We start from the raw sequence: 14,372 nt of genomic DNA, 5'->3' as shown, positions 1-14,372 counted from the left end.
TCACATTTTTCATCTGCTTCTGTCTTTTGGAAGGTAAAATTAGATAACAAAATAATCTATTTCTTATGTTAACATCTCTGCAATGAAATCAAAGGTAACAGGAAAGAATGTAATATGTTTAATTTAGCTGATTCTAGAAAAAAAATAGTATCTTTTGTACACTCTTGAAAACTATTTTGAATCTAAAAAAGTCTTAAGAATGAAATATTCTTAATTTGGACTTTACTTTTACTGTTTGGACTGGTGTGTGTTTTGAAAAATAGATTATTTAGAATCTAGTTATGTTGCACTTCAGTCTTTAAATAATTAACCTAGTATATACATAACAATATATGATGTTTTCCCTGGTGAGCTAAACATCAATAACAACATTTATTAAAAAGGCTAAAATAATTTCTGGTGATATTATCTGTATATTAAAATTTTGGACAAGCATTGATCATGTATCCTAGCAAAAGATGTTACATATGTGCATAAGTGTAGTCAGTAGCATATGCGTTTTTAAAAATATCAAACATGCAAAGAAACAAAAATAAGTCCAAAATATCTGTATTACATCCAGAAATGCCAACTTTGCAACCAATATTTCTCATCCATAACTATGGCACCCTAAGGATACCTGCATACATGCAAATGCTTCTCTGGGATCAGTAACGCAGCAGGGATTGCTTTTTCCTTCCAGTAACATATATCTAAAACCAGTTTATTGCATTTGGCAATTGTACTAAAAAAAATCTCATTGTCAACCAATATAATTCATTTAATTTGAAATCAAGTGAAAAATTGATTTAACTTATTTTATTAAAACAAATTAATGGCAATTCTTTTATAAGAAGTTGCCTCAAACAAAATGTGTTTGACATGCCTGCTCTTGATAGTTGAATGCTCCAAAATAAATTCTAGACCAGTCCTGTACATGCAGCCTACCAGAGCACAGACTTTTTTAAAAAAAGTAATAAAATCACCACCACTGCCCTGAAAGTCATGTTGCCTAGTGCCTCCATGGCTTACCATGACCACAAGCTCCAACACTGTAGATGCTCCTCTAGTCACCAAATCATTGATTAGCCCACCAGCATTCCTTTGCAGACCACAAAGATTTTTAATTTATCAGTGTGGGCCTTTCCCTTCTACAAGTTGCACAGATCTCTTCTAGATTTTCCTCTTGCCTTTCTGAGTTAACTCCTTGGTCTGTCGTTGAGCACGAATTGACTTTGTAGGGAAGCATATTATCATTTGATGTATATTGAACATATGTTCTACCTTTATTTACCAATTATATAATATTTGTATGCAATCCACATGGTGAGGTTTAATAATAATAATAATAAGTTGGAAGGGACCTTGCAGGTCATCTAGTCCAACCCCCTGCTCAGGCAGGAAACCCTATACCATTTCAGACAAATGGCTGGCCAGTCTCTTCTTAAAAACTTCCAGTGTTGGAGCATTCATCACTTCTGGAGGCAGGTTGTTCCACTGGTTAATTGTTCTAACTGTCAGGAAGTTTCTCCTTAGTTCTAGGTTGCTTCTCTCCTTGACTAGTTTCCATCCGTTGCTTCTTGTCTTGCTTTCAGGTGCTTTGGAGAATAGCTTGACTCCCTCTTCTATGTGGCAGCCCCTGAGATATTGGAATACTGCTATCATGTCACCCTTCACCCTTCTCTTCATTAAACTACACATACCCAATTTCAGCAACCATTCCCTATATGTTTTAGCCTCCAGTCCCCCAATCATCTTTGTTGCTCTTCTCTGTACTCTTTGTAGAGTCTCGACATCTTTTTTACATCGTGGTGACCAAAACTGGATGCAGTATTCCAGGTGTGGCCTTACCAAGGCATTGTAAAGTGGTATTAGTACTTCACTTGATCTTGATTCTATCCCTCTGTTAATGCAGCCTAGCACTGTGTTGGCTTTTTTGGTAGCTGCAGCACACTGCTGGCTCATATTTAAGTGATTGTCCACTAGGACTCCAAGATGTCTCTCCCAGTTACTACTATAGGACTCCAAGATGTCTCTCCCAGTTACTACTATTGAGCAAGGTACCACCTATACTATAGCTGTGCATTTGATTTTTCCTGCCTAAATGTAGAACCTTACTTTTTTCACAACTGAATTTCATTTTGTTAGATAGCGCCCAGTGTTCAAGTCTGTCCAGATCCTCCTGTATCTTAAGCCTGTCTTCTGGAGTATTGGCTATTCCTGCCAGCTTGGTGTCGTCTGCAAATTTGATGAGTTCCCCATCTATCCCCTCATCCAAATCATTGATGAAGATGTTGAAGAGCACTGGCCCCAGAACAGAGCCCTGGGGCACCCCACTACACACTTCCTTCCATGTAGATGCAGTTCCATTGAGGACCACACGCTGAGTACGGCCTGTCAGCCAGCTACGAATCCATCTGGTGGTGATGCTATCTAACCCACAGTGTTCTTATCAAGTAGTAGGTTGTGATCTACTTTATCAAATGCCTTACTGAAGTCCAAGTAAATTATATCTAAAGCATTCCTCTGGTCCACTAGTTTTGTCACTTGGTCAAAGAATGCAATAAGATTTGTCTGGCATGATCTGTTTTTGACAAACCCATGTTGGCTTTTAGTGATAACTTTGTTTGCATCAAGATGTCCGCTGATTTGTTGTTTGATTATCTTTTCCAGAATCTTCCCAGGTATCGAGGTCAGGCTGATAGGTCTGTAGTTTCCTGGATCTATTTTTTTCCCTTTTTTGAATATGGGAACTACATATTGGGACAATTTACAATAGAAAAAATATATATTTAAAATCATAAGATTAAAACATAAAAGCAGGGCTTTTTTTCTCATAGAACGCTCAGAATGGCATTCAGGCACCTTTTTTGCACACACAAAAAAGCTTTTGCACAAGCTATGCTACTCCCTCTACACCATCTCAACTAGGTAAGTAAGAGAGGACAAGGAGTGGGAGGTGGGTTCTGCAGAGTCCATGTGCACTCCATCCTTGTGCTCACCCGTGTCAGCCAGGCTGGTGACCTACCTGGTGCTGGACCTGCGCCACCGTTGCCTCACCCTGCAACCAGACACGAGGCTGGTTCCAGGCAGTAATAACTGCTTCCTTGAAGGAGGGTGTCTTCCCCGCCTCCCTGAAGGAGGCGGTGGTGAGACCCCTCCTCAAGAAGCCTGCCCTGGACCCAGCTGTTTTAAACAACTATCGTCCGGTCTCCAACCTCCGCTTTCTGGCGAAGGTTGTTGAGAGTGTGGTGGCCCATCAGCTTCCTCTGTTCCTGGATGAAACTGATTATCTGGACCCGTACCAATCGGGTTTCAGGCCTGGGCACAGCATGGAGACGGCATTGGTCGCGCTGGTGAATGATCTCTGGCGGGCTCGGGACAGGGGTTGTTCCTCTGTCCTAGTCCTATTAGACCTCTCAGCGGCTTTCGATACCATCGACCATGGTATCCTACTGCGGCGTCTCAGGGGGTTGGGAGTGGGAGGCACTGTTTTGCGGTGGTTCTCCTCCTATCTCCTGGGCCGCTCGCAGTCGGTGTTGACGGGAGGGCAGAGGTCCGCCCCGAGGCCTCTTGTTTGTGGAGTTCCTCAGGGATCGGTTCTCTCGCCCCTCCTGTTCAACATCTATATGAAGCCGCTGGGCGAGATCATTCATGGTTTTGGGGTGGGGTATCATCAGTACGTTGATGATACCCAACTCTTTTTCTGCACCCCAAACCAACCCAGCGATGCCCTCGCCGTGATGTCCCGTTGCCTGGAAGCGGTCCGGGTCTGGATGGGGAGAAACAGGCTTCGTCTCAATCCTGCCAAGACTGAGTGGCTGTGCATACCGGCATCTCGGGTCAACCAGACTATTCCATCTCTAACGATGGGGGGTGAGGTGTTACCCCCCGTTGATAGGGCTCGCAACTTGGGCGTCCTCCTGGATTTGCAGCTCACTTTTGAAGACCATATAGGAGCTGTGACCAGGGGGGCTTTTGCCCAGGTTCGCCTGGTGCGCCAGTTGCGACCCTACCTGGACCGAGGTGCCCTACGCACAGTCACTCATGCGCTCGTGACCTCCCGTTTAGACTACTGCAATGCTCTCTACATGGGGCTGCCCTTGAGGACCACCCGGAGGCTTCAACTGGTGCAGAATGCGGCCGCGCGAGTCGTGATGGGAGTCTCCCGATACTCCCATGTAACACCTCTACTCCGCGAGCTGCATTGGCTTCCGGTTGCCCTTCGGGTGAGATTCAAGGTGCTGCTGATGACCTATAAAGCCCTAAATGGCGAGGGCCCGGGATATTTGAGGGAACACCTGCTGCCAGCATCAAGTTCCCTTCGTCCAGTGCGCTCCCACAGGGAGGGTCTCCTCAGGGTGCCGCTGGTTAAAGACTGCCGGCGGGTAACACCCAGGGGTAGGGCCTTCTCAGTGGGTGCACCTGCCCTGTGGAACCAGCTGCCTGAGGAGCTTAGGACTGCCCCCACCCTCCGTTCTTTCCACCGGGACCTGAAGACCTGGCTCTTCGAGCTCTCTGGCCCAGGCTGAGAATATTTTTAATTTTAATTTTAACTGGGTTTTAATTTTTTCAGGGTTCTATTTAATCACTTTTAATTTGTTTTAACGTTTGTATTGACTGTTTTTTAAATGCCCTGTAAACCGCCCTGAGTCCTTCGGGAAAGGGCGGTATATAAATCTAAATAAAATAAATAAATAAGTGGCCGCCCTGCATCGCCTGGCCCACACTGCCTCCACTGCCCGCCCCGCGCAGCCCCACCATATAGACCGGGCCCTGCTGCTCCCACAGCACCAGCCGTGCCAGCTCCGACCCCGGGAGGGGGAGCCTGCCGCCAACACCCCTTGCACCCATGACCGCAGCAGCGCCGCCCCATCCCACCCACCCCCACCTCCTGCACCCGCCAAGTTGAGAGTTCCGGCACCTTTTTTTTTTTAGAAAAAAAGCACTGGATAATGTGAACAGTATCTCAGACGCATTTGCGAAAGTGAATAATATGGCTTCAGCCTGATTAAAAGCAGGTGCTACATCCAGCAAGCTGCAGATGGAGTCAGCCGTACGTAATATTACTTGCTTTTCAGTGTAGTTAGTGGAGGAAATATTGTTAATACAGATCTAATTGACAAACCAGAAAACCTGCAGTTTCAAACTACTTTCCCAAGAATTACTATTGAAGCGGTAACCACAATAATGCCTATACATTTAATCAAATAAATGTGCCGGTAAATAAATGCACTTAAATAGCCACGCATTTTAAAAATAACTGTAGCTGGTCAACAAAGAGATGAAAACACAGCATGTATTTTTAAGAGCTTTAAAAGAGTTTAAAAATGAATTAGACATCTCACAGCTACTTGACAACATCAAACAAGACATCCATACCAAGCTCCACTAACATTCCAATCCCATTGCCTGAGGGAAAAGCCAGGTCTTCATAGACTTCTGAGCCCTCTGAGATTTGGGGCCATCTAATTTCACATGGGAGGTTGTTCCATAAGATGGCCGCCATGAATGAGAAGCACACCTCCTGGGCCCCATTAAATGACATTGTTTCACAGAAAGGACCTGCCAAATCGGATGAAAAGGCAGCAACCATTAGAGACAGATGGTCTCACAAGTAACCTGTTCTTACTCCATGCAGGGATGTAAAGGTGACAGCTAACATATTGAAGTACAACTGGAAGCCTATGGGGAACTAATGCAGCACTCACAGCAGTGGGACTGTGTAGGAGCGCTGTGGTGTATTCAAAATGGCATACCCTGCTGTACTGCTGACCAGGGGAGACCTGGATCTAAAAAATGGTCTTTGAATTAAAGGATCAAACTATGGCCAGATCATTGGATACAACAGCTGCTCAGTCACTTCTATAACTCTAAGCAAATCCAAATGTCCCAGGAATTACCTGCAATAGGATTCCCAGCAATAAGAGCAGAGAAATGAGTTTTCTTAAGATGAACTTATTGAATAAATCCCTCCTCCATGCAATGGGGTGAGGGGGAGCTACAGAGAACTCCAAGGCTAACTGGCCACAAGTGAGCCCAAAATTTCCACTGCTAAGCATGACAGTTGTTGAATGAATTTTGTCCCATTTGGAACCTTACTTGCCACAGTTGTTAAGTGAATCACTGCAATTGACCTTGCTCATCCGAAGGTCACAAAAGCACACTGCAACTATCAAATACATGCCAGTTGCCAAGGCTTCAAATTTTGATCGCATGACCATGGGGATGCTGCAAATGTTTATTATAATATTAGCTGTCAGTTATTTTCTCCTGTGTTAAAATCAGCCGGTTCGCACCACTTCAGCAGAACCGGTAGCTAATTTTTTGTTGCCCAGGCCCAGAATGGACTTCAGGAAGTGGCATCCACACAGACAACCGGTTGTTCACAAATTTGAATCCCACCACTGGTTAAAATGGATATGTTAAGACCAGCAAAAAATGAATGTTAGGGAAATGTTATACATTTTAGGAATCCAGAATAGTCCACGGCAGAGAAACAGAAGTCCATTAATAGAACAAGACATGCCCAGGCAGATTTTCCTTATTAGTAGGCAAAAAGTGAACAATTCATCCTTCAAAGCTTCTTTCTTGTCTCCCCAGCATCATTTTGTTCAATTTTCATTTAGTCCCGTTCTTCTCACCCACAACCTCCAGAAAAAAGGTCCCATCAACATTCATCCTTATTTTTCCATATATACTGTATGATATGCAAACACAAAACTGAATCAGTTTTATGTATGACCCATCTGTTGCCAGAGAAGATATAGTAAATAACGCATTTACCTTTTTAAACAGCCGAATAACATCCTCACTTATCTGGGAAAGTCTGACAATGACATTATTCATGAAGATATCGTTCAGCGTGGCATGGTCTCTGCTCTCTCTTCGGGTCTGTGTCAACACTAAATACCAGCAGTTCACAGGAGAAAGAAGGTGTTGATCCTTCCTATAAGCAGAGAGGGAGGAAAAGGGGAAAATATTTTTTTAAAAAAAAAAACTCCGTCCACACATGAGGGCATTTTCTTTGGTCTTAATAGTCAAGATTTTTTTCATAAAGTTTGCCAAAAGAACAAAAAAGTGTCTTAATTCACATTTCCTATGAATTGTACTTTTTCTGGATGGCTGCCTGAGCCTATTACAGATCATTAGCCAATATGATGTTACAATTCATAATTGGGGAAAAAAGTGCAGAATAATAATATGAAGTAGGTATTTAGAACTGGACAGTAATAGTGCTCTTTCACATGAGCAATCCAATCTTATACATACTTATTTGAAAGCAACTCCCATATTTTTTCCCAAGCACAGTTCATTTCCTGTATGCATACAAAGTTCTAATGACTGAGGAATTCATATTACTATAGCATAGGTCAGGGGTCTGCAACCTTGACAACTTTAAGACTTGTGGACTTCAGCTCCCAGAATTCCTCAGCCAGCTATGCTATGCTGGCTGAAGAATTCTGGGAGCTGAAGTCCACAACTCTTAAAAGTTGTCCAGGTTGCAGACCCCTGGTATAGGTAATCTTGACTTACAACCACAATTGAGCTTGGAATTTTGATCATAGGTCATTGCTACCATTAAGCGGCTAACCAAGAGGCCTCACTTAATTTTACAACCATTTTTATAATGGTTGTTAAGCAAACCAAATGGTTGTTAAGCAAACGAATCGAGCATATCCAATGGGCGATATCTGGGGGAAGAAAGTCACAAATCAGTCATGTAACCACAGGACCTTGCAACCAGTGATAAATGCAAGCTAACTGGCAAGTGCCTGAAATGCATCACAGGGATGGGTCAGAAGTAACTTTTTTTTTGAAGCCATTGTAACTTCAAACAGTCATTAAGCGATCAGTCATTAAGTGAAAGCTACCTCTAAATAGAAGGGTCGGGGGTGGGGGGGGAGAATTCTGCTACAAGATTGAATTATGTAACATATATATTTCAAAAACCTCATTTCAGACATAAAGTAGCCTTTATGTGGAAAAGAACTACACCACTATATGTGTACTGTAATGTATTGGGATTCACTTGAACTGTTTCACGTGTCTGTTTGAATGCTGCTTAAGGTTGCTCAACTGGTGTGCCTGTGTAACGGTCACAGACTAGCTGTCTCCAAGAAGATCATTGGTTGACTCTGGGGTGGGAATGGGTTCCTTTAAACCTATTGGCCACCGCCTAGTGGCCAACCATATAAGTAGCTGCGCAGAAGCCTCTGTTTCAGTTCTGTTCCTGTTGCCTCAATAAAGCAATGTTCCTGTTTGCAACCTCTCGTCTCGCTTACTGCCTCCGAAGAACTCACTACACAACATGTACAAAGTTAAATTTATATACTCAAAGCATCAAAAAGGAGATGTGCATAGGCACAGTAGCACCATTAAGGTAACACAATCTTTCTTGCATTTTCCCAGATTTGGCCCAAAAATGTCTGCTGCAGCTACTGTTAAATATATATAATCCTCATGTATAATGACCTTAATTGGGACTAGAACTTCTGCTGCTAACATCACGTGACCCTCACCACTTAAAGACAGCAGTTCCAATAGTTCCAGTTGCAGCAGTTAGGCAAAGATTGCATTATTGTTAGGTGTGGATCACCTGCTTCTCCTGCCCGCCAACTCCTCCTACCCACCTATCTTCTCCCCATCTCTGCTTTTCTGTCTGCCCTGCACTCCACCACTGCTGTCTAACCCTGCCATGCCCTGCAGCTCCCTAGGTGAAGGTGGCAGATGTCAGCACTGTTCAAGGCTACACAATGCCCACGCCACTGCCCTCTCTCCTCCACTTGCTCTGTCCTGTTGCCTTCTCTCCAACCAAACCCAACAAGCTCCCTTTGGCAGAGAAGGGTCTGCCTTGCTTTGCTACTTGAGTCCTAGGGTCACGCCTTTACCCAGTGCCTGGATCCTTCGCCAGCAGCGTAAGGAAGAAGATAATGGTCAGCAGGGGCAGTAGGAGACAGCAGGGGTAGGTGGCAGTGGAATGCAAGGTCACCAAAAAAGCAGAGTTGGGGTGAGATAGGGTGGTAGCTGAAGTGCATGCTGTGTTCATAAATGCAGGCCAGTTGCAAGTGCCAGAATTTTGATCACGCGACCATGGAGGCACAACTATGGCCATAACTTTGAAGACCAGGCATACCGTAATTTACCATTCGTTCAGTGCTACAACTTCAAACAGTGGCTGTTAAGCGAGGACTACCTGTAAAATTAGCCTAACATGTCACCCATTCTAAACCCAGCAGAAACTAACTTTTAATCACTATTTTTTTCCTTTACTGCTTTACCTTCCTTTATTTTACAGTTTTATTTTTTTTAACTTCAGCACTGCACCATTTCATGATTTTTGCTGCCTCTGAAGATGAAAGGGTTTCAGCCAAATATTATAACCGTGATCCTATTGCAGCACTATTGCTAATAGCAGTTATAGCAGAGAGTAAATTACTGCAAGGGCAATGACCATTGATCCATAGGAAAACCATTCCTACTACTATGTGTAATAGCCAAGTGTAGGCCTTTGCCTAAAACAGGGCTGTCAAACTGCCGGCCTGTGGGTCGGATGCGTCATGCGGAAGCCGTGCCCACCCCATCGACAGCAATGGCAAAACCGTCCCAATATGTTGCGTGACGTCACGTGACATCACAAGTTTGACACGTCTGGCCTAAAAGCACAACAAACAAATCAAAAGTATACAAACACTGGAAATTCTAGATATGCATCACTTTTTTAAAATGTATTCCCTGTTTTAATTATTGTTCTCCACTTTGAATATTGTAAGATGCAAACCGAATTACAAACATTAAAAAGGTTTGAAATAGTTTTATTATAGTTGCCACACCACCCAGATACCCAAATAGGATACATCAAGTCTTTAGATTTGATGAAAATTATCGCTCCCAAGCTAAATATTCTTGCTCCAAGTTGATTACACCCTGTATATTCTACAGGTAGTCCTCGACTTACAATAGTTCATTTAGTGACCAAAGTTAAAATAGCACTGAAAAAAGTGACTTGCAGCCGTTTTTCACACTTACAACCATTGCAGCATCCCCATCGTCACATGATCAAAATTCAGAGACTTGGCAACGGACACATATTTATGACGGTTTGCAGTGTCTCGGCGTCCTGTGATCATGTTTTGCAACTTTCTGACAAGCAAAGTCAAGGGGGAAGCCAGATTCACTTAACAACCGGGTTTCTAACTTAACTGCAGTGATTCACTTGACAATCGTGACAAGAAATGTCATAAAATGGGGCAAAAGTCACTTAACAAATGTCTCACTTAACAGAAATGTTAGGCTTAATTGTGGTTGCGAGTCGAGGATTACCTGCATATATTTATGCTGTACTTTTCCTGGAATCATAGTTTTTATGCTGCTTTATAGAACTTTACCTTCTGGTACTTAGACCACATTTTTTTACCCTACTTATTATTTCTTGCCAGATAGAATTTGGCCCTTCTAGGAAAACTGTGTACTGACATATTTGTAGCCAGCAGCCCAAACCTATTTCAAGCTGGATCCAGCTGGCACCTGTGAGTATTCACAGTTTCTGCATGTACAATATTTGGGTCACTGATGATTGAAAGCCTCCCAGAATGCTAAGAAATTATTCCTTGCGGTGGGTTGTATCACAGTTAATGAGTTGTCGATTTTCTCAGAGCGAGTGGTTTGATTTTTTTTACTGGATAAACTGAAAGCAAACAACCCTATTTTGCTTAAACTAGCATAACCTTAAACTCACACTCTTTACCATCTTTTCCATAATTTCTTCTGAAACTACCTCAACTTTGTTATTTTGGTCATTATCAGTTCAAGGACAGATCTAGTTTTTTATTCCAAAGACTGTTTTTGCAGCCAACTTGTTCAGTAGAGAAGCCTGTAATAACCAGTTTTGTTTTCTTTCGCTTATATGCTGCTCAGTCCAATAAGTCCCAAACAATTTAACAAGGGGGAAAATATAATATTAAAATTTTACTGTTAAGAGTTCAAATCAATGTTGGAATTATATAGCCTAGCTGGATGCTTGATCTGCTAAAGGCCTATGGAGATTCTCAGTCATCCAGATCATAGTTATCTCAAAGGTCCCTTTTCAAAAGGCAACTGGACTGTTTTTCCTTGAGGAAAAAGATGTTCTGGTTCTCATCCAAGAAGCTTCATCAGTTCTGGCAGGGTGGTTGGGCTAGATCAGTGGTGGCGAACCTATGGCACGGGTGCCAGAGGCGGCACTCAGAGCTCTGTCTGTGGGCACCCACCCCATGCCTCGGAGGTGGCAACTGCCCCTCTTCAACCAGCCACCTGCTAATTTGCCGAGATCCCATGTGGCTGAATGCATCCCGGCACGGCTGGTTTCCCTCCCCCCCCATCCTGTCCATCCTGGCCTTGCATGCTCTCCTTTTCCCAGGCATGACCCACTGCATCACCTCCTCAGCTGTTGGCCGACCATACATCTTGGAGGTGGCTTCTTTAAACTGCTGGCGACGGGCTGCGGAGCCCCAGAGTGCGCCTGTCGAGGGACTGGCAGGCTGCAGCTACTGACGGACACCATTGGCCCCCATGCACTTGCTGGCCTCTGTGTGCGGGGGCCGATGGTGTCAGGCAGCAGCTGCCCCAGCCCTTGCCTTGCCCCATGACAATGGCACCCCCACCCTGCCTCGCCTCACCCCACAGGATGAGTCTCCTGCCTACCGCCCCATCTGCCAGAGACCTCCTGGAGCTCCCCCAACCCTGCCCACCCCCCACAGGTATCCCTCCCCACGAGCAACATTGAGGTGACCACACCCACCTTGGCCACACCCACCCAATCTTCCATGACCACCATAGCCACACCCACCCAGTGGGCCACGCCCACCTGGCACCCAGCGATAAATAAGTGGGTTTTGGGTTGCAGTTTGGGCACTCGGTCTCTAAAAGGTTCGCCACCAGTGAGCTAGATAAAACTACTTGAATGAGAAGTGAAACATCTTCTTCTTCCTCAAGGAAAAAACAGTCCAGTTGCCTTTTGAAAAAGTGCCTTTGAAACTACAAGGCTGAAGGTGGCCTATGCCCAATAAATTCTAGGAAAATACCTTGTTGGGTTCCCATTATTTTCAAATAAGATAAACAAGCAGATTTTGTCTTGTTCTAGGAATACCAAGAACTCTCAAATAATATTCTTTGCGTTGATCTTGTTAGCATATCATAGTGGCACAGCATTCCATCCTTCAGAAGTCGGTAAAATGAGGACCCAGATTGTTGGGGGCAATATGCTAACTCTGTAAACCGCTTAGAGAGGGCTGTAAAGCACTGTGAAGCGGTATATAAGTCTAAATGCTCTTGCTATGTCTCATTTTTGCTGAAATAAAGTGCATATGTTTTGTTCATAGTATTGCAAAGACACCTGAACTTCTGGTTTCAGAGGACACAGATCTATTTGCATTAATGTGAATGAGAACACCAGATAATACCAGATACTTAACCACATAGTATAAGTCAATAAAATATAACAAAATATATTGGGAAATGCTGTAGTCATTAAAATAATATTCCCAAATCTTGACCAACTTACTTTAAAATGGGGTCATTTTAAGGATTTGACAATCCAGCTATTTTGAATGTTCAATCAGCTGAGGGACCTTGAAAGAACATCTGAGAGTAATTGAGTTATTGAAAAGGTTTTGTGGTGAAAATAAATTAACTCAGAGACCAAATTTTCAGAAGCTAGCTTTATTTATCCCAGTAGGCCAGATCTGTGCTATAAAAATATAGATATCAACTAGCTAGAAGTTAGAAGATAATAAAAACATTAACTCTTTGTTGCGATCTACTGGTGGTCCAGATTTCTTCAACACAGATCTGATAGTCATCATCTACAGACATGTAGGATTGGCCTTCAAAGTTTATGCAAGGTGACCAAGTAAGGTGAATTTAAGCTTAATCACCAGAGGGGGGAAAAGATACAAATGGTCAGGGTGCTGAGAAATATTATTAATGTGTAAAGCAAATAAATGATTCAGCTTTGTTAAGCTCATATTCCATTTTCCCTTTGAAACCATTATGTTCAATAATATATTACTTCTATTTAAAATTGATGAACCACTTTAGAAGCTTCAGCAGCAGCACCATTCCTCCCATTCATTCTACTCTTTGAGGCCTCTGAAAACAGGGAAGATCTCATGAATTCACTACTACATCAGGGTTTTATCATAGGGAAGACAAAGGAACAACAAAGGAACAACTCTACCTTTGACCTCAGTAGCATGCTATAAAAATTAAAATATTTTAGGAAACAAACTATATTCATTAAGCTAGGGAAGTTTAGCCCTAATCTGTTTAATCTACAAGATGTTCAACAGTCAAAGCAAGTATGAATGAATTCCTCTTGAGGCCAAGCTGTATAATATCAAGGTTATAGAAAAACCCAACAAAATGAATTTTTTATTTAAGTAGCAAGCTAAAGGTTTCTTGAAGGTTGTTGATCTATTCTATACATAAGAATATAGAGTATAGGTAGAGCACATTCCTGTGGATCATGCATAAGAGCGTCCATTGCTGATTAGTTGGTTTGCTGCAATAGTTGCAAGCTTCCTCAATTGTAATGCTAAGCAACAGTCAGCTATCCTTATCCATATAATTAAGCTACATGAAGCTGATATTTTGTTTCCTCACTGGGAGATGACAAACTAATATTTATCTATGTCTATTTCAGCAAGCTAAGAAGTACCGTATATACTTGAGTATAAGCCGAATTTTTCAGCCCACTTTTTGGGCTGAAAAATTCCACTTCGGCTTATACTCCAGTCAACAAAAAAACTTACCGAGGACTTGTGCGCGGCCGAGGCTTTGGTGCTTCCGGGATCGCGCGCACCTCTCCCAAGCCACCGCCGTCCGGAGACCTGCCGAAGTTTGGGGAGGTTTGGGGAGGTGCGCGCGCACCTCCCCAAACCTCCCCAAACGTCGGCAGGTCTCCGGACCTCCGCGCCCTGCCTGCCTGCTTCTTTCCGAGACCTGCCGACGTTTGGGGAGGTTTGGGGAGGTGCGCGCCTCCCCAAACCTCCCCAAACTTCGGCAGGTCTCCGGACGGCGGCGGCTTGGGAGAGGTGCGCGCGATCCTGGAAGCACCGAAGCCTCGGCCGCGCACAAGTCCTCGGTAAGCTCCGGGCGGTAACTTGCTTCGCGTCTCCTGAGGGAATGGGGGGCGACTGGGGCGGGCGTGTTTCCTTGCCTGCTGGGCGCCGCGATTTGCCCGGGGAACGCGCGGGCCCCAAATGGCAGCGTGGAGCGAGGAAGCGGACAGCCAGGGCTTCCCCGAGAGCAGCGGCCACACAGGGTATTCCTGTGTATTCAGGCTTGCAAAATGGCGGATCGAGCCTCTGCTGGCGGCAGAGGCTTGCAGAGCGCGGATCCAGCCTCCGCCGGTG

General features: G+C 44.0%; 1 protein-coding gene across 1 annotated transcript in view; it reads right to left on the bottom strand.

The window, feature by feature from the left end:
* SRGAP3 (SLIT-ROBO Rho GTPase activating protein 3) overlaps positions 1-14,372 on the bottom strand; it is a 207,545-nt gene that overhangs the window by 91,121 nt on the left and 102,052 nt on the right. The window contains exon 3 of the mRNA XM_081318099.1: positions 6,766-6,928. Within this exon, the coding sequence (XP_081174225.1) occupies positions 6,766-6,928 (163 nt within the window). The remainder of the gene's footprint in view (positions 1-6,765; positions 6,929-14,372) is intronic.

The sequence above is a fragment of the Vipera berus genome (assembly GCF_964194415.1).
Source record: "Vipera berus genome assembly, chromosome: 2".
Lineage (NCBI taxonomy): Eukaryota > Metazoa > Chordata > Lepidosauria > Squamata > Viperidae > Vipera > Vipera berus.
This window is presented reverse-complemented; position numbering and strand designations above follow the sequence as displayed.